This window comes from Doryrhamphus excisus, chromosome 9 (assembly GCF_030265055.1).
Source record: "Doryrhamphus excisus isolate RoL2022-K1 chromosome 9, RoL_Dexc_1.0, whole genome shotgun sequence".
Classification (NCBI taxonomy): domain Eukaryota; kingdom Metazoa; phylum Chordata; class Actinopteri; order Syngnathiformes; family Syngnathidae; genus Doryrhamphus; species Doryrhamphus excisus.
In genome coordinates, this window is record NC_080474.1 from 15,612,918 (window position 1) to 15,639,010 (window position 26,093).

At 41.2% G+C, this 26,093-nt stretch overlaps 2 protein-coding genes across 5 annotated transcripts; one reads left to right on the forward strand and one right to left on the reverse strand.

The window, feature by feature from the left end:
* Positions 1-49: 49 nt before the first annotated feature.
* Positions 50-25,906, reverse strand: cmss1 (cms1 ribosomal small subunit homolog). Of its 4 annotated transcripts, XM_058082070.1 has the most exons (11): positions 25,853-25,906; positions 25,387-25,576; positions 3,191-3,324; positions 2,603-2,650; positions 2,390-2,528; positions 1,650-1,709; positions 1,439-1,541; positions 1,299-1,359; positions 1,127-1,214; positions 971-1,059; positions 50-272 (listed from the first exon to the last, which is right to left on the reverse strand). In XM_058082070.1, exons 2-11 carry the CDS (start codon positions 25,460-25,462, stop codon positions 189-191), a joined length of 882 nt encoding a protein of 293 aa, XP_057938053.1. In that variant the 5' UTR covers positions 25,463-25,576; positions 25,853-25,906; the 3' UTR covers positions 50-188. The 4 variants fall into 4 exon arrangements, with proteins under 4 accessions (XP_057938053.1, XP_057938055.1, XP_057938054.1 ...); XM_058082072.1 differs by lacking the exon at positions 25,853-25,906 and having other exon boundaries at positions 51-272; positions 2,390-2,522; positions 25,387-25,685; XM_058082071.1 differs by lacking the exon at positions 25,853-25,906 and having other exon boundaries at positions 51-272; positions 2,390-2,525; positions 25,387-25,668.
* On the forward strand, positions 19,761-23,565 carry LOC131135780 (filamin A-interacting protein 1-like). Its single transcript, XM_058082064.1, has 2 exons — positions 19,761-19,929; positions 20,782-23,565. Exon 2 carries the CDS (start codon positions 21,041-21,043, stop codon positions 23,399-23,401), a length of 2,361 nt encoding a protein of 786 aa, XP_057938047.1. The 5' UTR covers positions 19,761-19,929; positions 20,782-21,040; the 3' UTR covers positions 23,402-23,565.
* Positions 25,907-26,093: the final 187 nt, after the last annotated feature.

The following is a 26,093-nucleotide window of genomic DNA, read 5'->3' on the forward strand; positions in this document are numbered from 1 at the left end:
GGTGCACAACACTTAAATCCCCCTTTTTCCCTCAAATAGTGGCTTAGACATTTTTTTTAGAAGATTCCTTTATTAGTAGCAAGCCTAGCAATACTGCAGCACATTATTGAGAACAACACACAGCACTGAAAATAGTATTAATGGTAGTAATAATAGCAAATAGCATGTTGCAAGTTGAGAATTTGCTATTAAAATAGTCCAATTTTTACTTTATCTGCTTTGCATTGCCCGAGGACCCCGGTCTCCAGCAGCTTAATTAAATCCAATTTGATCTAAAAAAAAAAAAAAAAGGACAAAAAGAAATGAGCAATTGAACCAGTCATGATGTGCTATACATATCACTATATTGACAGTTACTATGGTAACCATTATGTCATTGTATGGTCATATCAACAGTACTTTGGTACGAGGTGCATTATTAAAAAAATAATAAAAAAAAAACCTTAAACTGTATTATGGAAAGCAGGAAGTGAACAAATGTAACAGTTACTGATTGTAAAAGTACCAGATGGAGGGGTAGGATTTAATAAGCTTTGCTTCTTCCTACTCCTTTTGGACATGTGGAACTGTGAACTGATTATGTGATGCATTCAATTGTAATCTGATGCATGTTCAAATGAAATAAAACCATTACCATATTTTAAACATGTTTAACCAATTCTCATTAAAGGATGTAAATACAAGGGTGCTGAATGAATATAGGTTGAATATGACGAAATCCCCAAATCCCCAACTTAGTTATGGACCATATATTTCTCCTTTAATGTAGAAAAAACATGACTATATTTCCATAACGTTTTTTTTAGGAAGTATACATTTCTGAAGTTGAATATGTAAAGCATATAGAAAGAAATTACAACCCAGGCACCATCCTGAATATAGTTACTAATAACATCTGTCAGATATTTGTTTGATTTCACATAGTAAAGCAGTGTGTGTAGTTCAGTGCCAGCAGGGGGCGGTAGCTCACCTCAGGAATGTCTATCATCTTCCTGAGCTTCTGGTCTCTCCAGTTCCAGTCCAGAACCAAATAGCGTAAGGCCTGCAAGTCCAATCCATCTGAGAAAAATGAAAGATTTTAAAGATTTCAAATATGATTTAAAAAAAAGAGAATCACCTTTCGTACCTTTGTCAATAAGAGCACTGATCCTAGCGGGGGTCCCGACTCCGATGTGAGTGATCCCCTTCTGCAGCAACTTCACCTGCTCCTCTATCTTCACACCAAAAACACAAATGGACCATATTAGTTAAATCGAGAATAGTGACCAGCATTGAAATAACGGATGTCTCAGTGGGACCTTGATGTGTTTGGCAAACAGTTTCACGGCCTTGGCTTCTCCCTTGAAGGTCGTCAGCTGCCTGAGAATGGATGAGAATGAATGAGATACAATAAAAAAAAACATTGATGCAAATAAAGCATTCACACAAACGGTCGTACTTGATGAGTTCGATGGTTCGGATGGCGGAGCTGCAGACGATGAGCAAGACCACCGAACTCTTTTGTGTGTGCTGTTTCTGAACTTTGGACCATTTGGGACAAACTTAAAAACAAGGAAGAACAAAAGATGTGGTCATGAAGATGTGGTAACTCATAATCCTGGTATGAGTGGTAAGCTGGTGGCGTCCAAAAACTTTTGCACAGCACTCACTCTGCTTTAGATATGAGGAGAGGCTGTGTGTCAGGTCATTGCAGGACAGGAAACAAGAATCTGAAAGAAAAAAAAAAAGAAAGGCATCTGGGATCAGTATAATGCAGGAGCATCCAATGTGCGGCCTGGGAGCCATTTTTGGCCCACATTTGTTTTTATTGTTGCTCAGCATATTTTAAAAATAAAAGGTACAGTAAACCTCGGATATATCGGATTCAATTGTTCCCACTGGTTTTGTCCGATATAAGCGAAATCCGTTATATGCGTATACCGGAAAATGTCCGTTTTACGCATATATCGGATTTATATCCGGTATATGCGTAAATCAGATTTTATCCGTTATAAAAAGGCACTTCCTTGACTATGTTTCCAATGTACCTGGACGCGCAGGCAACGCTGCAAACGCTGCAAATGACGTCGTATAGCGGCCTGTCACGATTCGGCGAATCGGAGCGCCACGATGCGGCCATCCGATATATGCGAGGGAAATTTAATGGAAATGCATTGGAACGGGACTGGAGATTTTGTCCGAAATAGGCGAAATCCGTTATAAAAAATCCGATATATGCAATGAATTTTTATTGGAAATGCATTACAGAAAAATCGGTTCTTTTTTATCTGTTCGTTGTGAGCGAATTTCCGATATATCCGAGTCCGATATATCCGAGGTTTACGGTAGTACATTATTAATGATTGTACACTAATGTACACATATAACATGTGAAGTGAGGACGACTAACCGTGCAGTTTGAGCTCTTCCAGTTCAATCACGGAGCGCTTGTCTGCAAAGTAGTGTGTGAGCAGGTTCTGCACGTCTGCAGGACAGCCTGGTTTGGGCTCAGAGGAAGCTAAGACATCTGTAATTGTCTTCTTCTTCTTATGGACGTCAGGACAAAACTCAAGTCATCACCGGTAGACATGTTGAATCAAAGCATCGTCTCCTTATCACCTACCTTTCTCCTTTTGGAGGATTTAGTCGACTTCCCAGGCTCCTCTGGTTCCTGAGACAACACATACGACACGGTAGATTTGGATTAACTACATTTAACCAAAAAGTGCAAAAAAAAGGCACCATAAAGCATCAATTGTTTAGTCTGTTTATTCTTGGCAATGAAATTAGGACGGGATTAACTTTCACTCATTACATTACATTTGCACTTTGCAAAAAAAAAGGATTTAAAAGATTTCTATGCCAAAACTACAAAAATATTAAATTTTTAATATTGAATTCTCCTTCTGGTTTGGAGCCAGTTAACTATGCTAATCCATGAAGGTCATCATTTGGTCAACAAGGGCGCCCAAATTTAGGCCCCTGCCTACTTCTGTTGAAATAATTAGACTGCACACTTTATGTAAATCCTATAACCTTCATTTCACTTCTCATATCTATGACTGTGTTCATCTGCTATATGATGTGTTTAACTGAAATGGCTGACCTCATTTATTAAAGTTAAAATATGAACTCCAATTATCACACCCTGCCAATTAACACCATGTCTATTTTTGGTAATTAGAACATTTACAGTTCTTTATAGCAATACCTGTTGGTCATGTGTCTTTGTCTTCTTCTTCTTTGCCCCCGCAGAGTTTTCTGTTAGCTTCTTTCTCTTCACTGGTTCCTTTTGTACGTTTCCTTTTTCTGTCCTGCTTTCCTCTTCCTCCTCCTCGGAACCACCTATAACGAAATAAGCATTCAATCAGTCAAATCAGTAAACAATCAATTATATTTGTGAAAGGCAGATTTTAAGTTAGAAATAAATCACTTTAAAAATGGCCTGTACAGTTAATAATGCAGGGCTCGACAATAACGATGTACCGATGGCCCAGGGCAAGTTAAAACAAAATTCGGGCAAGTAAATCCAATCAGTGACATTCCCGTAGGAAATGCACTTTGGCATGCCATACTGCCAAGAGTTTTTTTTTTAAAGCGGTTCTTGTTGGGTGTTGGTAAAACAGACTGTGTAATTCCGTAATTCCAATCCTTGCAAATCTTGAAATGGACCAATCAGAATCGTTTATTTAGACCGCGGTCCGCAGTCCACAGTCCGTGTTTTACCCACACCAGTCAACCAATCAGCGATCGTTTGACTACGAAAACATCTATCATGGCGTCCCTGCCAACATCGTCTAATTCTTCAACATCTTCTGAAGGAAAACACCAAAAAGTGATGAACCAGTGCCTCCTTTATTAGCGGCAGCTAATCAAATGATGGCACAGGTGAGTGGCCGCACTTAAGATCATGTGATGTTTATTTTACTTTATGTCAGAGATTAAAGCTGTTACTTTGATCTGACTCAATAGTAAAGAACGTTTACCCAATAACTTGTATTGTCATTTATTATTTAATAAGCACAATGTTTATTCAATCATGAATGTACTTTTATTTATCAAGGCAAAGTGCCTAGAAGTCTCTTGACAATCCAGATTTCCATGCAAGGTCACGATCTATGTAGGAAAACAACCACAAGAAATGATAATCATTTCATCTTTATTTGAGATTCTCATGTGATGCCACAAAAATTTAGATGATATCATTATGGCAGTCTTTTCATTTTACATGGGGCAAGTTCGGGCAAGTAGTTCTCACCTTAAGGATTCCCCATGGGCAAGTCATTTTGTTTTTTAATGTAGAGCCCTGTAATGGTTGATTTGTATGAACTAGCCTTTATTCTTATCACTTAAGCACAAGCGAAATAGTGTAATCTTTTTAATTTTTTTTTTCTTTTTTTTTTTTTTTAATTGTGGTAATTGTTTTAATTCTGGAAAGCACTTTGTGTTGCATCTCCTTGCAGGAAAAGTGCTCTACAAATAAAGTTGATTTGATTAGATTTGATTTAATCATCTGTCCATACATATATAACATGCAGTGAGACAACGGGTGACAGGACGGGATCATTCTGTGATGAATGAGGGGTAAGAAGGGGTACAACACTAGGAGAGGAGAATGGGGGAAAAAGCTGTTCCAAACTGTTAAAAAAAAGCATACAATTTGGCGTACATGTAAAACTCATTGCTTACACACAAAAACACAAAACCAGCCCCACAAAGGGGACAGGGTTCCCAGTGCGGCCATCAGCCAGCCACAGCTACCTGCAGCCAATTACGGCACAAGCCATGGTCCCCATCATGGTTTTATAGCGGCGGGGGTGTGAATGCAATATGCATATATGAGTCTTTGGATGCATGAGTTTTGACCCTGGAAATTCCTTTTACTATGCGACAACTGAAGGTCAACCAATGTTGTGCTTTAAATTCAATTTCTCCACAGCATTTGTGTGCAGGTGTACCTAATGTTGTGGCCCGTGAGTGTATAAAACAACAAGAAACCAACATCTTTGTCCTCTTATTTCATCATTTCACCCCCTTAGTTGCATCTCATCCATTATCATCAACACTAATGTTTTTTCTTCCTTGGCCACATTACTGTCAGAGACTCAAATAATCATAATTTAAAAAAAAAAGACAAAGGATAAGCGAGAGATTGTAGTTCACTGAAATAGCTTTCTGACTGGGTCCGCCTCTTTTCCATTCTGTCATGGCCAGACTCCTCCGCATGTTGCGCCATTAGACCAGACATGCTCTCTGTCATCATCATCATCATCATCAGCTGAAAAGACCATCCCCTCCATCCTCAACCATTGACTGAGCAAGCCAACAACGCCCCAACTCCCCCACGCCTCCCACCGGCTACAGCATTAGAGTGGAAATGGCATGAAAGTGACGTGGGGACACTATGGTAAGCGTCAAGGATATCACTTGGAGATAAACACATCCACAACTGCAAGTAAGTGATTTCCAGAATTATTAATTATTATTATTCATTCCATTTAAAGCATCTCTAAACCTCCTTATTGTCATTGGCGTGGATTAATTTACATTCAAAATCTATGCTATAAATATATGTGTTGGTATAGATGACCAAACAACATGGACATTTATGGCATAGGAAACCATCTTCTAAATATGTTTAACATTACTGAAGCCTTTTAGACAATGAAATGATAATATCGTGAGTACAGGAAACAACATCAGGGATTCAAAGTTGAGTAGTAGCCTGTTGTGTTATTATGATTATTATGTTATTAATCTACCAATCGTGAGATAATTTAAACCATTAACAAGCCTTATTTATGAATTAATATGTTTGAAAATCTGCATTGAACGGCAATTTTTTGTTTTTTTTACAGTTTTATTAGTAATTTAGAATGGATATTTGACACAATATTTAATTAAGGGGGAAATGAATGATTAATTCAATGATTAACTGTTGTGTATCAAATATTCCTTTCATTGGGATGGATGTTCTGAACTCCCATTTCAATGTCAGTGTTATTTTGAACAGATTTACCATAGTGTGACCATAAACCCATTTCCCAACTTGTCTTTTTGACAACTAGTCAACAGCACCTCTGTATCCAAGTAGTGGACTCAATTCCATCCTCACTTGCTTCAAGAATTGACCAAATTCTTAATATTCTTTCATGCTTGGAAAGCTACTTAATAGCTCCTTATTGGAAACTGATTGTTTTATCGACTAACTCTTATAATAACAGCATCATAAAGAACTGGAGGATGCTTACTGGGATCCATTGTAGCCATCTAGGACCATGCACTTATCGTTCATTCATTCAGTTAAACCAATGAAAGCATAAACACAGAAAAGGTCAGAAAAACTGAAGCCCAGACACAAGACAGTTGATACTCTCAGTCTCCAACAACCCCACCCCCAATAAGCCTCTGTGTCAGATAAGAGCAAATCAATAAGAGTGGCAGTGGACGAAGTGGGTAAGATAGAAAATGGCTTTGCCTTGTCATTTTTTTTTTTTTTTTTACCCATCCGTCAATAGCGGTGACTGGTTTTAATGGAGGGTCAATGGTGCTGTATGGATATAATGGCAATCAATCGACTCGCTCTTGAAAATGGGGTGGGGTTTTTCCTCCAGACAAATTGCTTTCAGGTTTAAAATCCGGCCAGTATACCATTACAATTGGGGGATAATTACGTAGGTCATGACCTTACAGAAGTGTGTAGTCGTTAAATGTAAGCGGAAGAGATACACACTGAACCAACAGTAGCAATTATTCCCAGACTAACTGAGGTTAGAAATGACTTCTTATGGTTTCACATTACACATAGTTTGTCGAGGGTTTCCACTAGGATTTGTTGAAGCTGTGGTAGTGGGCTGCATGGGACTGCCGCAGCTGTGCTGTGCCATTGCCGTGTCCACAATTTTGTATTTTTTTTTTATATTTGTTATCATGATAAATATTTTTTATGACTTATTTAACTTGTTAAAAAAAAAAACAGCAAACATGAACCGAGAACAATGCCAAACTGATAATTTAATGGTTGCTGAGAAAACTTAAACTGCACTGAAAATGCCGAGCCTCCTTTCTGACCTATTTAGTCCAATAGTACTGTGATTAGTAAAACATTTTGTAGTATTTGATGCAAACCTAAATTTAATTTGATGCCTGTTTTAACGTGACATGAATACCTGGGAAAATAATGGCTCAATAATATATTTTTTATTTGAAAATAACACAATTAACTGCAGATTTTCACTGTTTTATCACGGAGCAATGGCTTTCAGGTTTGCTAACTTGCCTAAAGAGGTGAGCATCAGGCAGAAGAGGTTGGAGTTGCAGATACCAAGTGAAGAGAAAAATATGGGGCTGTTTTGTGAGCATGGGCGATGCAGGACAATACAAAGCTGGACTATGCGCCAAAATTTTGCTGAAGTCATGTTGAAGAGTCAGAAGTGCAAGCTGTACGTATCGATTTCAGTGTCCTGACTGTGTTTATTTTATGTACAGTAAACCTCGGATATATCGGACTCGGATATATCGGAAATTCGCTCACAACGGACAGATAAAAAAGAATCAATTTTTCTGTAATGCATTTCCAATAAAAATTCATTGCATATATGGGATTTTTTATAACGGATTTCGCCTATTTCGGACAAAATCTCCAGTCCTGTTCCAATGCATTTCCATTAAATTTCCCTCGCATATATCGGATGGCCGCATCGTGGCGCTCCGATTCGCCGAATCGTGACAGGCCGCTATACGACGTCATTTGCAGCGTTGCCTGCGTGTCCAGGTACATTGGAAACATAGTCAAGGAAGTGCCTTTTTATAACGGATAAAATCCGATTTACGCATGTACCGGATATAAATCCGATATATGCGTAAAACTGACATTTTCCGGTATACGCATATAACGGATTTCGCTTATATCGGACAAAACCAGTGGGAACAATTGAATCCGATATATCCGAGGTTTACTGTAATTAAGTCTGCACTTAGTAATGCAACATCCAGCTTCTGAGCTCCACTGCACCAGCAGTGCCTCTGACAAAGTGTGTCCGACAATGAGTGCAGCACACAACATTTTGGTTTGGAATATTTGAGTTATGTTGTGTAATGTGTGATGAAAGCCGCCCAATTAAGTCCTCACTATATGTTCTTTTCTGTACAGCATAAGGTCACATGACAAAGTAACCAGTGTGAACACTAAGCACATCAACTTTTACAAAACATTTTTTAATGTGTGGTCTGGACCACAGGACTGAAACACAAGTACGAACGTGGCCATACTGGGCTGACGTGAGCCTCCTGTCATGGCAACCACCACAACAACATCCCAATCCTTCCATCCTTCTCACAGGAGATCACCCAAAGCCCTTTCCGTGTGCATAAAAAAACCCATTCCCATTTATACAAGTCCTTGCTATCGTCTAAATCAAGCTTAAGTGACAGGAGTCATATGGATCACGCTTGGAACACTGATGCAATTATTGTGGATTGTAGCACCGAGAGAGCGAAAAGGCCCATGCACACAAAATAGCAAACAGAATTTCACAACTGTCTGTCAAAGAAATCTAATGGGAGGGAGTGTGGGGTGACGTGGGGTTGGGGGGTTGGGGGCGACTTCTCACAGGACAAAGTTTACATCAGGGCGAAAAAATGTCGAGCATATTTATTACATTACTGATCGCCAAGCAGTCATTGTTTAGCTTTCTAACTTGATGCTTACCATGTGATTTATGGACCTTGGCAAATACAATAATGAACAGACCACCTACTGTACGCACACACACACACACACACACACACACACTAACCACAGACAAAAACATTTGGAAAACTACATGCAATCAAGACCTGACATGCAATTAATTGAATTTGTTGTAAAAGTAGAATGCCAATGTTTGAAGAAGGTTGGGTTTGTAAAAAGTCCTCACCATTGTGTCAACTGTACTGATAGTGTACCTTGTTCTGGGTTTGTAAAGTCAGTTGTGTCACAACAAACCATGCGAGATCGCACTCTTCTCTTAATGGTCCCATGAAAGTAAAGAGGAAGTGATGTGGTAACCCAAGAAGTCTCATTTGTGGGCATGCCACCTCCAGTTATGCCACCATTATGCACGACCTGATTTAACCATTGACGAGCTGGATCCTATTAAGGTTGATTAGCTTCTTGTTGAATGTGAAACAGAGTTTTACTGATTAAAAACCACCTGGATGAGTTGGTCCACAATAAAGCTTTATTAGTCTGATTCCACACAAACAAACAAACTGCAACTTTTGTTTTTTTGGTTTGTTTGTTTCGACCAGTCCAGGGTGTACCCCGTCTCTCGCCCGAAGACAGCTGGGATAGGCTCTAGCATGCCCGTGACCCTCGTGAGGATAAGCGGTATATATATATTTTTATATATATTATATAGTCAGTTGGAAAATTGCTTGTAATAGTGAGCGCAGTGCTTTTGAGAAAAATACACTCAGTAAGGCTGACACATTATACACAAAATTATTCTTAAGTCTTAAGGATAACTTACACACATACAAATATAGCTGAATAATAAACATATATACACATACACACATATATATATACATATACATATATACACATATACATACATATATACACACACACACATATATATATATATTTACACACACACACACACACATATATATATACATACATATATACACACACATACACACACATATACATACATATATATACATATATACACACACATATACATATATATATATATATATATATATATATATATATATATATATTTACACACACACACATATATATGTATACCAACTTCAGACAATTTCAGACTTAAAATAATGTCCAGCTTTATGCTCCGCCCATATCTAGTTGAACCTCACACACTTCCATTATATGCCCCGCCCACTCCGAGTAGGCATACGGATACAGATAGTTTAGATGGGTGAACAGATATAGATACAGATAATATCCCTAACTATTGTTCATCCCTAACTATTACTGTTATACCCCAACAAGGCAGTTTCAATCATTTTATGGTTGAATTGAATGAAGGTACAGCATACGACTTTGTTGGCCCCGATCTAGAGTTAGTTTGAAACCGGAACAGCAATAGAACATGACCTCATAGCTGAAGACCGCTGAATAACCCGAGGCCTCAAACTAATAGATGTATTCAATTTAACCATAGTGTCTGCATTGTCTGGCTGGAGGTTATCAGCTGAAAGCTATTTGATACAAAGTACCGTACGTCATGGCCAGAAAATGAGTAACTTTAGATATCTTTCATGAAATTACCAGGAAACCTGATAACAGTCTGTAACGCTGTTATGACAAGATGTCCTCTGATTTTGAACTGAACCATAGATTAAACATACTATAGCCCTGATGTCGCTTTTGTTCTCTCATTCACAAACTCTCCTGTCCTTCCTAGAAATGCATCCTGTTGCTCAAGGCAGCAACAGCGTTCACTATGAACAAGCTTCTCCCAAGAAACACAACTCAAAAATTCCTGAGATCCCGAATGCTCCCAAGATTCCCATTCGGAGGGATAATGAACCAGACAAGAGACGATGCAAGTGGGGGAGTAGACGCTCTGCAAAAGAAGACCTTTCCCGTGATGACATGTTGTTCCTACTTAGTGTTCTGGAGGGAGAGCTTCAGGTTTGGATAAACTTGAGATATATTTTTTTTAAAAGGTAGTCAAATGTAGAACGATATGAACCTCACAAACTCACTGTCCCTGTTGTTCATCACGACAGGCAAGAGATGAAGTCATGAAAGTGCTGAAATCAGAAAGGACGGACTCGGTTCTATTGGAGGCTCACTATGGTTTCTTTGCTCTGGAGGGGGCGCTACGTGCCTTGCACAGAGACTCGCCGCAGTCTCAACAGGAAACCCTGCAGGATGTGTCCAAAACGGCTACAGCTGAGGTACCAACAATAAGAAACCAAACACCATTTGAAGCTGGTCATCGAATCTAATGAGGTGAAAGTAGCACCGTCTGACCAAAGCGCATTAATTACTACTAATTGACAGCACATTGTGTAATTTGGGCTGCAGAAGAAGCAATTATACTGTAATGATTCTAAGACCTCACCCCCTGCTTTGTTTCACCTAACAGAGTACTTTTCTTTGAGAAATACTTACAGTATTTGCAGTGGCGCTAGAAATATTTGAAGAAAATTGAGAAAATCTTTTTTGTTTATGATATCAAATTGTTTACTCCATTGCTTTGCAGATGAATAACTTCATTGAGTCTCAAAAACACGTATTCAAGTGGATGCAGGAGCAACTTCTGGATGTATCCAACCGTCACTGTGATGCCATACTCAGGATTGAGGAGCAAGAGAGGCGCCACTGGGCTTTCGTTCATAGGAGTAACCGCATTACAACGTTATTGGAAGAGGACCGAGAGAGGTTGGTGCCCCAAATTATTTGGAGTGCATGACAAAGTGGAAGGTAAAACTGGAGCTCTCTGACAACATGAATACTGTAAATATATTGCACAACACAGCAGCAACAGAACCAATGCAGCGGTAAAATGCAACCTGGTCAGCCAGCTGCTGACTTCATGCGAGTTGCATCCTGAATCGATCGAAGTAGAGACTGAACAGTCCGAAAGTCTTCAAGACGTCTTTCAATGTCAAGTTCCTTTAGCATTTTACCGTTTTCGGTAACATGTGATGTGGTCATTACATGTTTTTGCAGTACTACCCACTTATTGTGGTGGGAAATGGTCATTATCAACTTCAGACTCTGTGAGCTTGTAATTTGCACTCCGCTCCCTGTATGCACACTACATAATGCTACACAGACAACCGCTTTTGTTACTTACACAAAATAAACACAAATTTAGCTTTCCCTTATACCCAAAGATCTGGCCTTGTAAGGTAAGATATGCATGTCCATATAAGGAATCCTGGCACTCTGTGATGTCATAGTGGGCCAGTGTTGGGAAAAAAAACTCTCTGAAACTGAAGGTTCAAAGCCATTCCAAACTCTTTCAGGGCTAACTTGCAAATGCACAAACCTTATTCTTTGAAACTTTAGGATCTTGTAATCGTGCAATCTCTGCAAATGCAATGTTTGTGCTAGATGTTCTACATCAGTCCTCAAGATCCTGATAATGATATCACCTGGTATCAGATTTTTAGGCTGATAATTATTATCCCTTTCTGGACTCCCTGACATAAACATGAGCAGTTTTAGAAAAGCTGTGGTAATCTGTAATGCTCACTAAGGCCACCTAAAAGTCAGTCCACTTAGACCTAGTCCCGACCAGTCCAGCCCGAAGTTAGCTGGGATAGCAGCATACCCGCTACCCTAGTGAGGATAAGAGGCATAGAAAACGGACGGATGGATACATGGACTTAGTCCACCACAGCTCGGATTTGGTTGGCTTGGACCCAGTTGCCAAATGTGTCCAAGTTCTGCTCTCTCCTTGTAAACACAAACACACACATATGCAATTACACTTACCATGTAGCTTTGGCACCCTTATTGCCCTTAGTCATCCAATGCCTCTTCTGAAGTCAAATAGGATAAAAATTGATGGTGGCTAGAAAGCTCCCTTTCCAAATTACCAGTATATTCAGATGTGGCCTGCGGGTATGGCTAGGTTTGGATGTACTGCTCGGTCAGTGGGTGTATGGCTATGTCTTGCACGAAGGTGGTCACTAGTGCTGCTGGCATGCTATTTGGAGTGTGTGATCTAATTATGTAGAGACTTTTGCAGCTTTTTGGAACACTAGTCTGCATTTGTCTGGAACAGTGTAATCACTTATGAGCAATACACAATTTAAGACCAAAAATAATCCACACACATTGTTGTGCAAGTTCATAGTTCCCATCACCTATTTGTAGTTCAGTTCACACAGTATAAATATGAATAGTTCATAGTTCAACATTGCAATTTTGTACTAGTCATTTATTAAAAAGTATAACAACCAGTACTAAGGAGCAAACGGCTCAGCTACCATAAATACAGCCATTGTAAACAATGACATGGCAAGTTAACATGGACAACACCTGATGAGTAGTGCAACCAACATTTAACATAGAGTGGTTAACGTGCAGGCTAGGGTGGCCCTTATTTTCGAAAGTTTGAAAATTCAGTCTCCAAACCCAGATTCTTGTTCCACTCCATGAGAAAACCACGCGAGTAATTTTTTTTTTAAATCGAATAATATTTACCCGGTGCTCAACAACCTTAAAGTTTTACTATATAAGATCATTTTCACATTCAACGATACAGGGGCTTTGTCGGTGACAAATGCAGCGGCTCTGTTCTCAGGTGCTCTCGTTGGTGGACTATGGACCAAGGACTGTGTGTGGCAACTCTCGTCTAGTGCTCCTTTTCCTCTGTCTAGGATTTGTCTAGTGCTTGGCAGTACTTTTTCAACGTGTTTGCATGTTTCTGGAGTGCGTTCTGATTGAGAAGGAATTCCTCTTTTAATTTATTGAAACTCTTCCCTCCATTGCCCTTATTAATCATGTAAATACCACACATACTTTATGTGCTCATACTCAGTCAATAAACTCGTGAAAACACTCGTGATACGCATTGCGAGCATGCGGGCGAATGCAGCGAAGGCCGTCGTGGAGGCGTTGGAGAAGTGGAGCGTCGCTGACCGGGTCGTGGGGATGTCCTTTGACACCACCGCCGCCAACATGGGTCGCCACACCGGGGCGTGTACCATGATTGAGCGGCAGCTGAAGAGCGACCTCCTCTACCTCGCCTGCCGGCATCACATTCTCGAGCTCGTGATCGAGGCGGTCTTCACGTCGGTGATGGGGCCAACTACAGGGCCTGCTGTCCTGCTGTTCAAGCGTTTCCAGGAGAGGTGGCCCTTCATCAACCAAGGCGAGTTCCAGCCGATCGAGGATGGAGCAGGAGAGGTCGACATCGAGTGGTTCCTTCAGGCCCTGAAAGAGCGGACAGACCTTCGGGACGACTACCGGGAACTTCTGGAACTAACCGTCATCTTTCTCGGCGGCGTACCTCCCGCTTCCGTGCCCCTGGCCCCATGCACCACGCTCGGTGGATGAGCAAGGTGCTGTACTCGCTCAAGGTGTGGCTGTTCAGGGGACAGTTCAAAGTGACGCCGAAGGAGGAGCGCGGACTGTTGAGGGTGGCCATGTTCTCCGCCCGCCTCTACAGCAAAGCCTGGACGCAAGCCCCACTTGCTGTCGCGGCTCCGCTCAAGGATCTTCAGCTGCTTCAGGCACTGGACGGGTACGAAGACGCGGAGGTCTCCAAGGCCGCGACAAACAAGCTCCTCGGCCACCTCTGGTACCTCTCGGAATAGCGGGTAGCCCTGGCGTTCTTTGACGACCGGGTTTCATCAGAAACAAAGAAGAACATGGTAGCGGCGATTGAGGAGAAGGATGGCAACGACACAGCCCAGAAGCGAGTGACCATTCCCGCTTCAGCGATCAGCGGCTGCAGCCTTGAGGACTTTGTGACCTCCAATACGTCCTCGTTCTTCAACAAGATGTCCATCGACAAGGGATTCCTGGAGTTGGAACCGGCAGACTGGAAGAAGGATGAGGCGTACGGCAAGGTGTGCAAAGCGCTGGGGAAGCTGTCGGTCACCAATGACCACGCGGAACGAGGCGTCGCCCTGATTCAGGAATATAACCGGCTCCTGACGAAGGACGAAGAACAACTGCAGTTCCTCGTCCAGGTCGTCGCGGACCATCGGCGCCAGTTCCCGGACACCAGGAAGGGAACGCTTGCACGGACCGGGCGACAATGAGTGGCTAGCAGCCACATAACCCCCGCCAGGAGAGGAAAGCGGCTAATACTCCCACGAGAGCAATGTGGGAGGGGGACCCGGAGTGCTTGTGACTAGCGTTCGCTGAGTAAAATTTCAGAGTCGTTGAGCACCGGTTAAATATATTCCGATTTCAACGAAACTTTGCACAGCACGTTTCTGGGTCAAAAGGAACAAGAATCCGGGTTTGGAGCATAGACATTATTCGTTTGAAATTTCACCCCCTTACAGAGGGCCACCCTAGTGCAGGCCACACAGCTAGGAGACCTGAGTTCGAATCCAACCTCGACCATCTCGAGTTTGCATGTTCTCCCCGTGCATGCGTGTGTTTTCTCCGGGGACTCCGGTTTCCTCCCACATTCCAAAAACATGCTAGGTTAATTGGCGACTTCAAATTGTCCATAGGTATGGATTTTAGTGTGAATGGTTGTTTGTCTATATGTGCCCTGTGATTGGCTGGCGACCAGTTCAGGGTGTACCCTCGCCTCTCGCCCGAACAGCCCGACAGCTGGGATAGGCTCCAGGACCCCTGATACCCTTGTGAGGATAAGTGGTAGAAAATGAATGAATGCAGGCCTGCAAGTGTGGTTTGTCATGGCTGCTCAGTACAATATGGCTAAGCCAATAACAAGTTAACAATACTTTATATATATATATATATATATATATATATATATATATATATATATATATATATATATATATATATATATATATATATATATATATATATATATATATATATATATTATGGCTACTTCAGAGGAAAATTTGCCATATGCCCTTTGCACTCAAAATGAAATAATTATATGGGCTGTTATGCAATATCTAGCGTAGAGTTTCAACAAGCAAATATTTATGTAAGAAACACAAACATACGCATAAAAGGGACTCTGGAACAAGCGAGTTGTTTCATTGCGGTGTGCACATTTTTTGACATGCAGCAGAGATTGCGGTACAGCACAGGAGATGATATGCAATAACTGGAATTCAGAGTATAGTTTGCATCCAGATCAGCTCATCTGTTTTGCACATGGGGGTGCCTGTGGGGAAAAAAAAAAGACATGATACTCGTCTCCTTTGTTGAGTCTTTGACAAGAAACAGACTCACATTGAAAGTTTTCTTTCTTTTTCAAGGATTTTCTGTATTACATTTATCAATACTGTATGTATAATGTATCAACATAAGCAGTACTAAAATGTTCCACATTTTTGGACAAAAATTCAGAATTGTACAACTTCAAGGAGTTCAGCTCAAAAGTTCAGCTCTATTTGAAACAGCTGGGAGTATTAACTGATTGCTCAATTGCCATTTTGATTTCATTACTAAACACTAGTGGTGGTGTTGCATATTTGAAAGGAACTTGTGCAATCAATAAAGCAAACAACGGCACTATGTTATACATAAGTACATAAGTCAAACTCATCAGGTATCAGTCCACCATATTATTATTATTATTACTAGATGTGCAAGTTACGATTATTTTAATAATCGATTAATTGGTCAAATGTTTTTTTTTTGATTAATCGGATTAAAATCTGATTAGTTTATCAACAAAAGAAGCCAGCACCTTATGGGGTGTGGTCAAAAATGCTTTGGAGGACATGTTTGCATGCACGTAATACAGCTATCCTCAAAGTTGACAAATGGTCAATGACTTTTTTGTCAACTGCAGAGAGCACCAGGCGCTTATTTGAATGAGGTTTCTATTTAAAAGGAAGATATGCAAAAATAAGTGCAGAGCTAAACAAATGAAATGTCAACATTAGCTCTTATTTGGAATTCTTGATCCCTCTGGTGAAACTGAAGAGTACTTGAAAAATAGCAGTTGGACCACCCCAATGTGTGTATTATCTTATTTTAGTTTGCCGTATTTTTTATTGATTTAAATTCTTGCATTTCGTGTCCTTCAGTACATGCAACGCGGCATCTATTACAAGTGGAGGCCACTATTTGATGATACAGTATATGGAACCAAAGAGGCAGATGTTTGAACAAAAATAAACATTTTGTAAAATTACACCCCTGAATAAAAATAGGACAACCGAAAAGACGGTCGTGCCTGCGCACTGGGCCATATTCCTCCATGCTTGAAGGCTTTCTTGGAAAAGTCTTTGCGGGATGGGCTCGTGATTGTAATTGACGACAAGCGCTGCAGATGAGAACTAGGACTTTGTGACCTCTGCAGTGGAAGCTGCGGGTGTGCAGGGAGGAATGTGGAGGTTTAACCTCCAGTCTCAGAGAATTCTCGTTATTTTCTAATGATACCAGACTGGGATCTGTACTGAGGAACACAGCTCATATTCCTGTGAAGTCATAAAACTTTATAATAGCAAGGTTTTACTTCAGATGTGCCGAAGTTGCCAGCTAACCAATTATGTCAACAGCTAGCACAGGCTGAAGTCAACTAAGGGGCACATTCATTTTAGTGTTCATATCGGCTGAGAAGGGTTTAATGCAAAGCATTCACAGGTGAGTCATTTGCATTTTTGCATTAACTCCTTTAGTGCGTAAACACCACTCAGTTTTATCATGTGGCATACATAGTTAACATTTAAGAAATTTTTCATTGTCAAGTCATTTAAGCTTGTGTTTTTGATGTCACATGCATCTTAACATAAACCTATGCAATCCTGATGTGGCGAACCAGATGGCGCTACTTTTTCCCCATTGAAAGCATGCAGTAAAGAAAGAAAGAAAAAGCAAAGTTAAGACTTTGGTGGAGGATTCACCCAACTGTCTTGCTATAACCGGAGATCTCAGCTAGTTCCGAGTCCTCTGCAAAGTGTTTTTACCGTTTTTCAATGTGTTGACTGGCTTTGTATGGTCCTGATGTTTTATTTTATTTCCAAAACTAATGGTTGCAGGCAATATTTGGAACTAGTCTCAAATACAGCGGAATGTAATTGGCTAGGACTGTATCTGTTCCAGTCTGTTAAAAAACAAAAAAATAAAGCCTCGTATTTGTTATTCAGTCGTGACTCGCTACATCGCTAAGTAGTATTCGAGTCGCTAGGCGTTAGTGATGTTACATTGATCAGACATTACCTTAAATTTACCGGTTTAACGAGTCATTCACTAAATCAAGAGTTTCGATTTCTATTCTTGTGACCCAACCGCATCAAATCCGGATGACATATATCGATCTAACATTGTTTGAAATGTAATCCATTGACTGAATCGATACAAGGAAATAAAGCACTGGATTCAAGCACTTTTTTTAGCACTTTTAATGATAAAGACGTTAAGCGTTACTCATGTAACAGTTTGATGTAATTTGATGAGTCATGCCTGTTAAGTGGGACGCACGGATGATGTCATGTAAAGGCGACTGTTGTGGTTACCAAGGATTACCGTGTGGTTGGCACATGTGGAGTTGAATAAACGGAGCCGATGCGTCCTCTCCAAAGAGCACAAGTTCGTGAGTTTGTTGTCCTATAAAGAGTAACTCGATACAACCCTACACATCAGACGCTACACTCAATTCAGTCTGCCTGTGATGTCATCGCCACTCTTTATACTGGATTTGGAGTGTTGGACCACATCGAGTCATACAAGTGCTTTGAACGTTAAGTCCAACAACTTTCCGCCTTTCAAACTCAGGGATCGGAACTTCAGGACAAGATGGAATGTATGTAGGATATAAGCTCACTTTAATATTCATCTGCAGATGAAATTTCGTTAAAATCTGATACATCACAGCTTTTGTCTTGACTCAATGGGAATCAAAGGCATGATTTTACGGTATGAAATTTACTCTTTAATACTTGGGGTAGAGACGTGACTGAGGTACCAAATTAAAGTTCGTCATTTTTTTATCAGATTTAATCAGAATTAATTAATTCATGCGTGGGTTTTCTCCGGGTACTCCGGTTTCCTCCCACATTCCAAAAACATGCTAGGTTAATTGGCCACTCCAAATCGTCCATAGGTATGAATGTGAGTGTGAATGGTTGTTTGTCTATATGTGCCCTGTGGTTGGCTGGCGACCAATCCGGGGTGTGCCCTCATGAGCAAAAAGCGGTAGAAAATGAATGAATGAATTAATTCTTCATTCATTCATTCATTCATTCATTCATTTTCTACCGCTTTTTCCTCATAAAAAATAAAACTTGATGTCTATATTTCAGGCAGAACTAGTTTTAAATGACTAATTCGTTTACAGTGTAAAGGACAGCAAAAAAAGGATCTTTTAAGAGTTAATATCGACATTGGAAATGGAAATTAGAGCCACACATTGTTTACCTGTTACTATTAGTAGTATGCTCACCTAACAAAAACTTTCATTTTGACCTCAAACGCTACATATGTATATAGGAAACAAGACTGATAACGATGTAAGGCAAGCATGCGGTCAAAATATTTTACAATTTTCCAAATAATGGTGGATAGAGAGACACAAGTAGTTTCAGGAGAGTGAGTGAGCGAGAGAGAGAGAGAAACATATGGATGTAATTGTGGGCCGATGAAGTGATGTCATCTCACAGTCAGGTTATCAAGCCCCCAGGCAAAAAGGGCTACGACACACAAAAACACGCTGCTTTTTTTTTTTTTTTTTAAACACATGTGAGAAACACACGCACAAGGACAAGCACAAGCGCACACTGAGATGAACTACAGTCCTTTGGACATGCCAACACATTCTGTCCTTACCATTAGCCTCTTTGGCATGGCTGCACAATGAGCTCATCTGGAATGGGCTCAACTCCAGTAAAAACACACACACACACACACACAGTCATATTTCCATCACTTCAGTGCACATTACACACTTTGTTGGAGACTTAACCCTAACTATAACCACTAAATGCCAGACCCTAAACAAATCTCATCCTACACTTCAAACATTTACCTTGTGAGGAGCTCTTTGTCAACAAAATGATGATGCCCCCACTTGGGTCTCAAAACATGAACAATATCTCACACATACACACACACACACACACACACACACACACAGCAGTACGATGATGACCATATAAGGCTTGGCCGATGATGTAATGGCTGCTGCTGGCTGCAAGCAAGAGTCAGTGCGCAGAGCACTTCTCATAATGTTTGGTTTTCCGCATGGAATGTCCACATCACTGGGATCTCCGGGAATAGGGAGAGAGGTGAAAGAGTTGAGGCCCATCGAAATCTCAGAGGATTGTTAAAAAGGAAAGGACAAAAGGTCCCTGGGACAGGTAGGACTATTTAACTTATTGTAGGTATTTTACGCTACTTTTAAAAAGTTGTCTCTGGAAAGTAGCCTTCTTAGGAAAGTAAGTTTGGGAACTAAGAAATTGGATTCAAGGCTTTGGAAGTTTCTGAACTAAATAGCTTGAATGAAAGATAAACAACATAACACACAAAGTCTTTAAGAAACTTTTTTAACTTTATCAGAATTATACTCAAAAATGGCTAAGATTATTATAAAATAAAAAAAGAAGAGAGAAGATAACTGAATGTTATAATTATTGGGGAATATATATCTTCCATAAAAGATGAACAAAAGACTATTAAATGTAGTCATTCTATGACTCAATAGGAATGCATGTGTGCGTTAGCTAGGCAATTTTTTTTTTTTTGGTGAAGACGGGATGCACTTTTAATGTATCGGAGGGTGAGAAAAATCTTAACTACCAAATACTCCCCACCGAGGGACCATCTGCCGTTCCAGTGAAAACATCCTAATTCACGGTGCGGACAACAATGCTAACACACTTTACATAGTTAACATGCATCACGTCCTGCAGGTCAATACACAAAAGTCATGCTAATATGAGAGGATAGAACAAAATGTTCTGTGTTCTTGAGTAGGTAGAATCAAGTGATTCAGTTCTCCTTAGGCTTTAGATAAATGTTTATCCTGGAAATAAACCACAAAAGGGAACTCATTTGTGTTTATCAGCTGCGGCCAAAATGTTTAAACATTACCTCATGTCCTTGGTGAATGAAATACACTGTTCCGCTATAAAACTCATTCAAACACATTCTTTGGACATAACTAATGATTCCCTTCACCCATCACCCCCTTTTGCTCCTTCTCTCCATAGACTGAAGCTCCTGATTGTAAAGGAACGGCAATACCGGGAGCTAAAGGAGACAAACAAAGAAAAGGAAGTGTTGTTTCTTAAAGGAGAGCTCAATAAGCTGAAAGCTTTCGCACTGCTGCTTGTGAAGGAGCAACAGCGTTTGGAGGAGCTACTAAAGGAGCACCAGTGTTATGTTAAAAAGCTAAGCACTATCGCCGACAGTGTTGACCAGGAGGTCAGGTCTGCAAAAGAGAGGCGCCGGCAGCAGCGGCTGAATTCAATGCATCCTGAAGCGGAGCAACACAGCAGAGAGTTCCAGCGAGCCGGCTGCACCATGACGGCTCAACTCCCCGAAGGGGCAACTCAAAATCAGCCGCTGCGACAGCAGCATGTGAGCGTCGGTCGCCGAATCGATGCTCTAGAAGAGAGGAGGAATTCCACAAGGGAGGAGGTGGAACTTAAGGAGGCGGGTGATCGAGACCCGGGACAACTGGGGTCACTTTCAGAAGTGGAGGTACTGAGGAGACGGGTGGTGGAAATGGAAGGGAAGGATGAGGAACTGATCCGGATGAGCGACCAGTGCCGGGATCTGGACCGTAGACTGGTGAAGGAGACCAAAAATTGCTGTAGCCTGAAAGTTGAGGTGGACGGGCTCAACGGTAGAATCAGTGAACTGGACAGGATAGAGGAAGCTTTGGGCAAAAGCAAACAGGAGTGTCGTAGTCTGCGAGATAGTTTGGAAAGAGAGAGAGACGCAAGCAAGTTACTGTCAGGTGAGGTGGACTCCCTGAAGGTCAGGGTGAGAGAGCTGGAGTCAAGTGAAAGCCAACTAGAGAAAAGTGAAGCGGCGATTAGACGCGACTTAGTCATGCTCAGGTCCCTGACGGCGGCCTTGGTGGAGGACAGGAAGAACGTGTCCGAGAGGCTGCAACAAGCTGAAGAAAAGCTCGGTGGGCGGGGGAGCAAAGGGGAAGAGGGGACGCTGAGCTCCAAGGTAGATATGGACGGAAGGATAATCGGGATGGAGAATGAAAGGGACAAGCTCCAGGAGAGACTCACAGCGGAGGAGCAGAGAAATGCAGAGCTAGAAAGTAAAATGGCCACGATGAGGAAAAGGTTACAGGTTTTGGAGAACAGGAGAGAGAAGGAGGAGAAGTACATGCAAGGATCCATCCCCAACAATTCCAGCCCTCGTTCCCAAACAGAGGAAAACAAAGTCAAACAGCTAACATGGGAGCTGGAGAGGCTACAGAAAAGACTACAGGACAAGGAGTTAATGGAGAAAGAGCTAATGAAAGTAGAAGACAACTATGAATCTCTGGAAAAGAGATTCAAGGACGAACAGATTAAATCCAAGTCTCTCGTCAAAGAACTGGATATGGCGAAAAAGGAGCTTTCTGGATACAAGCAGGCAGAGAAGCAGGAGGTCAACCAGGAGCATCTTCTCCTCTGTCGTCTTCAGAAGGAGCAGGTCAAGTCTAGACTGCTAGGGAGGGAGGTCAATAGCCTGAAGGAGCAACTGCAGAAGCTGATGGGGACAGAGGAATCCATCAGCAGAGTGCAGACAGATCATTCTGTACTCCAGGGTAAGCTGACCCACCAAGAAGCCAGGAACAGGGAACTAGCCCAAGAAATGAGGGAACTGAGTAGTGAGCTAGACAGATACAGACGCCTGAAAAACCTAACACCAGTAGGTGAGAATGAAGAGCATGCAAACCTTTATCACACCACCAAGGAGGTGCAAACCGATTCCACAGACAACCTGCCTCCAGACTACCAACTCCCGTCAATAATTAACGAAACATTTGACGGGAAAGGCAGTAATGAGGATCCCAACCACAACGTACAAGTCACAGACAACCAGGGACCAAGTCTGGTCAACAACCTGAACAGCTTAAACAGTGCTAACAACATTGTGTGCCAAAACAGAGGCCACCCGACCAATGGGCTCAATTTGCATCAAGCAGCTAACGGTGATGTGATGATGCTAACGCACACACCTGGGCAGCCCCTGCAAATCAAGGTGACCCCTCATCACATTCTCAACACGGCCACCCTTGAGATCAGCAGCCCCACCGCCGACACAGGCGCCTCTTACACCAGCACCGCCTTCATCCCGTCCGGTGGGAATACACCCAACCAAAGAATCACCATCATCCAGAATCCGCTCAATGCTAAAAGCCCACCTTCGAGTCCTGAACGCACCATTTCCCTACTTAACGGAACGCCCATCTCTCGAATGATGAGCCCGAATTCATCCCGTTCGGCGACACCCGACCTACCCATTCAGATTCTGACCGTCCGGACTTGTTCTCCGGAGCCGACCGACATGGGAAGCCCATCTGCTACATTCTGCAAGTCCCCTGAACGCCAGAACAGCTGGCACCACATATGCGCCAACAGCAGCCCCGACTCGAGTCCGAGCATCATCACCACAGAGGACAATAAGATCCACATCCACCTGGGGAGCCCTTATCTCCCACCTCATAGCATGGCGCCACCTGTCGGACCGTACTACCTGCGACACGAGCAGAGGACTCAAGTGCTGGCCAATGGCTGCCATGTTAAAGGTGTTGGCAAGATTACAAGTAGCATTACCATATCCCCTGCAGCCTCTCCAGCCTCACAGTCCTCCATGTAATATATTGAGGTCATATTGGAAACTTACTGAATACTAAGTGCATACGTTCCTCTGTGATAATGCAATTTCCTATGACGAAACACCGTATTTTGCAATAAAAATGTTTAGTAATACCTACAGTAGATTTTATGTACCACCTGTATGAAACACTGTTACAATACAATCTCTTATCTCTTATTGTGTTGACCTTTCTTTCACTCTTTCACAAAACATAAACTTTTGTTTTGTTTTGTTTTATTATTGATATTTAGCTTTTGCAGGTTTTTTGCTACCTCAGCTTAGATTGTGGCTTGCGGCACATACATATAATTGGCTTGTGACATATGAGATAAGTTAAACATTAATATGTCTGCAATTTTTATTTTAATACACGTTTCAGCTAATCTTAGTATAACAACTTTGTATTTGCACAATTATTTCATATTGATATGTCTGTGTTATAATTAGTTTATTATGGGAAGTATAGACTTATATACTGAGAAGTATACTATAGTATATTCAGTTTTAATCAAAAATCACACACACCACCGAAAAAGCCAAATGCACAGAGTTGTAAGCTGCACCACACAATAAGTAATCATAATCATAATATGACATGAAAAAAATAAGCAACTTTAATGAATGTGGTCTTATAAGAAAGCAACATTTTATAAGCAGGCAGTAGAAAATACAATTATTTATTTTTTAAAAAAGGGTGAACTTTGCGATTCTTATTTTAAGTGCATTGAGTGTTCTGTATCAAAATCAAAAACAAACCTAAACTGTACCTGTCGTTTTTTTTTTACCTAATGAATGACAAATATACACAGATTATCATCCCAAAAGTATTTAATGGCCTCAGTATTTGAAAATATCAGCACCTTAATATGCGTTATACTTCCTTTAATTTAATACTTTAATACTTCCTGTTTCTTGGTTGCCTCTTCCGGGCTATCTAAAACCAAGTGCGTCCCTGCCCTCTGGTGGTCAGATGAGTAATCTACATCCAAGAAGGACGAAGAACAGGCAATATTACTTGATCACAATACATGGTAAATAAGATTCGGGGTCATAATTTATGTGCTGGGATGTTAACAGCATAACTGTATATAAGGCAATTTACAGTCTAAACATGATATTTGTACAACTTTAAGGATTCTTAAACACGTGTTTCACAGGTCAAGAACTCAATACTTCATGTCTGCTAACAAAAAAAAGAGAAGCACACATCATACAATCTAATACACAATATAATATTTTGTAGTGTGTAAATTAACTTGTTACTGCATCACAGGGATGCAAGTTAGTGCTATAAACACAACTAGGAAGTGTTGGCTAACGCTAGCTTAGGTTGCGTGAACGAACGAAGCGTCAGCTCCAAATGACACAAATGATACACCCCCACGGTGCCAAGTTAGAACAAAAGAAGAAGAAGAAAAGCAATAAACTGAAGACCATACCTGATTTAGAGTCATGCTTCCACCACTCTTCACCCAAGTCGTCACCCATTTTTGCTCCACCGCGTTGCTTACAGTACAGCCAATCAAATGATCCGCCGGGGGTGCGTTCACAAGCAACACGTTGCAAAACATCGAACCGGAGTAGTCAACAACACAGCACAGCTTGTGAGATATTAGTTAGAGAGTGCTGACACAAAATACAATAAGGCGAGGATCTTATACCAATAATCCCACCACAACGACGCCTAATGTATCACATTTTAATCAACTACTTTCCACCACAATCCGATGGACTTCGTTGGGTGGGGGTGCATTCAAAGCTGCAAAAACACAGCACTGATTTAAAAATGGTAAAGGCAACGACAAAGCACAAAGGCCTAACCAACAAGGGTCACCCATGTAGAGCTACAGAGTCATTAGCAATGCGCCATACAGCTTTAAAGATTGACAGCATGCCAACCCATTAAAGGGATAGTTGGGATTTTTTTTTTACATGTAATTGTATGACATCCCTATCAGCAGTGTACTACAGCAACAGTGACTTACCAATTGGTGCAGAGAGTCCAGTTCTGGATGGAGATCCATGACAAGGAACGTAGTTCCACTTTGTTGCTGGGGCCATTTATGTAAAATTTGGTGAAGACTCTTGCAGTAATGCCACTATTCTTCCGCGACGTAGCATACAGCAGCCATCTTGTTCATGTATGTGTTCCACAGCAGAAGATGATGCAAGCGCCTTCATCACATACAAATGGATACACGCGGTTCGTCAAACCGTCAGTGCGGAGTCAGCTTCTGTGTCACACTTGAGTGTATATAGTGGGGTGAGGTGCGATCCCGCCGCCGTGGATCCCTGTTTTACAGAACGGGATCTAAAACGTAAATGTTTCTTAATTACTACTCATTCCACTTAAGCATCATTCGGACTCAGTCACATAACAGTCAGCTTGTCAGAACGTGTAATGGAAGAACGTGTGTTGTTCTAAACGTAATAATGGTGTTTTTTACTCACTTTTGTTGTTTCTCTTACAAGGTCATGCTTTTATTAAGCACTTACAGACACAAGTGTCTTTCTTGTTTGTTTTCCAAATCCACCGTGCACTGTTACCAAAGTATCTATTTACAGGATTGGCTGCCCTAGAAGTTGCTAGATGAGGTCATCGGCTAATTACTTGCTTATGACGTTATCACAATTTGAGACTTGACTCAAGATTACAGATTACAGACTTGAGACTTATATAAGACTTGCAAAA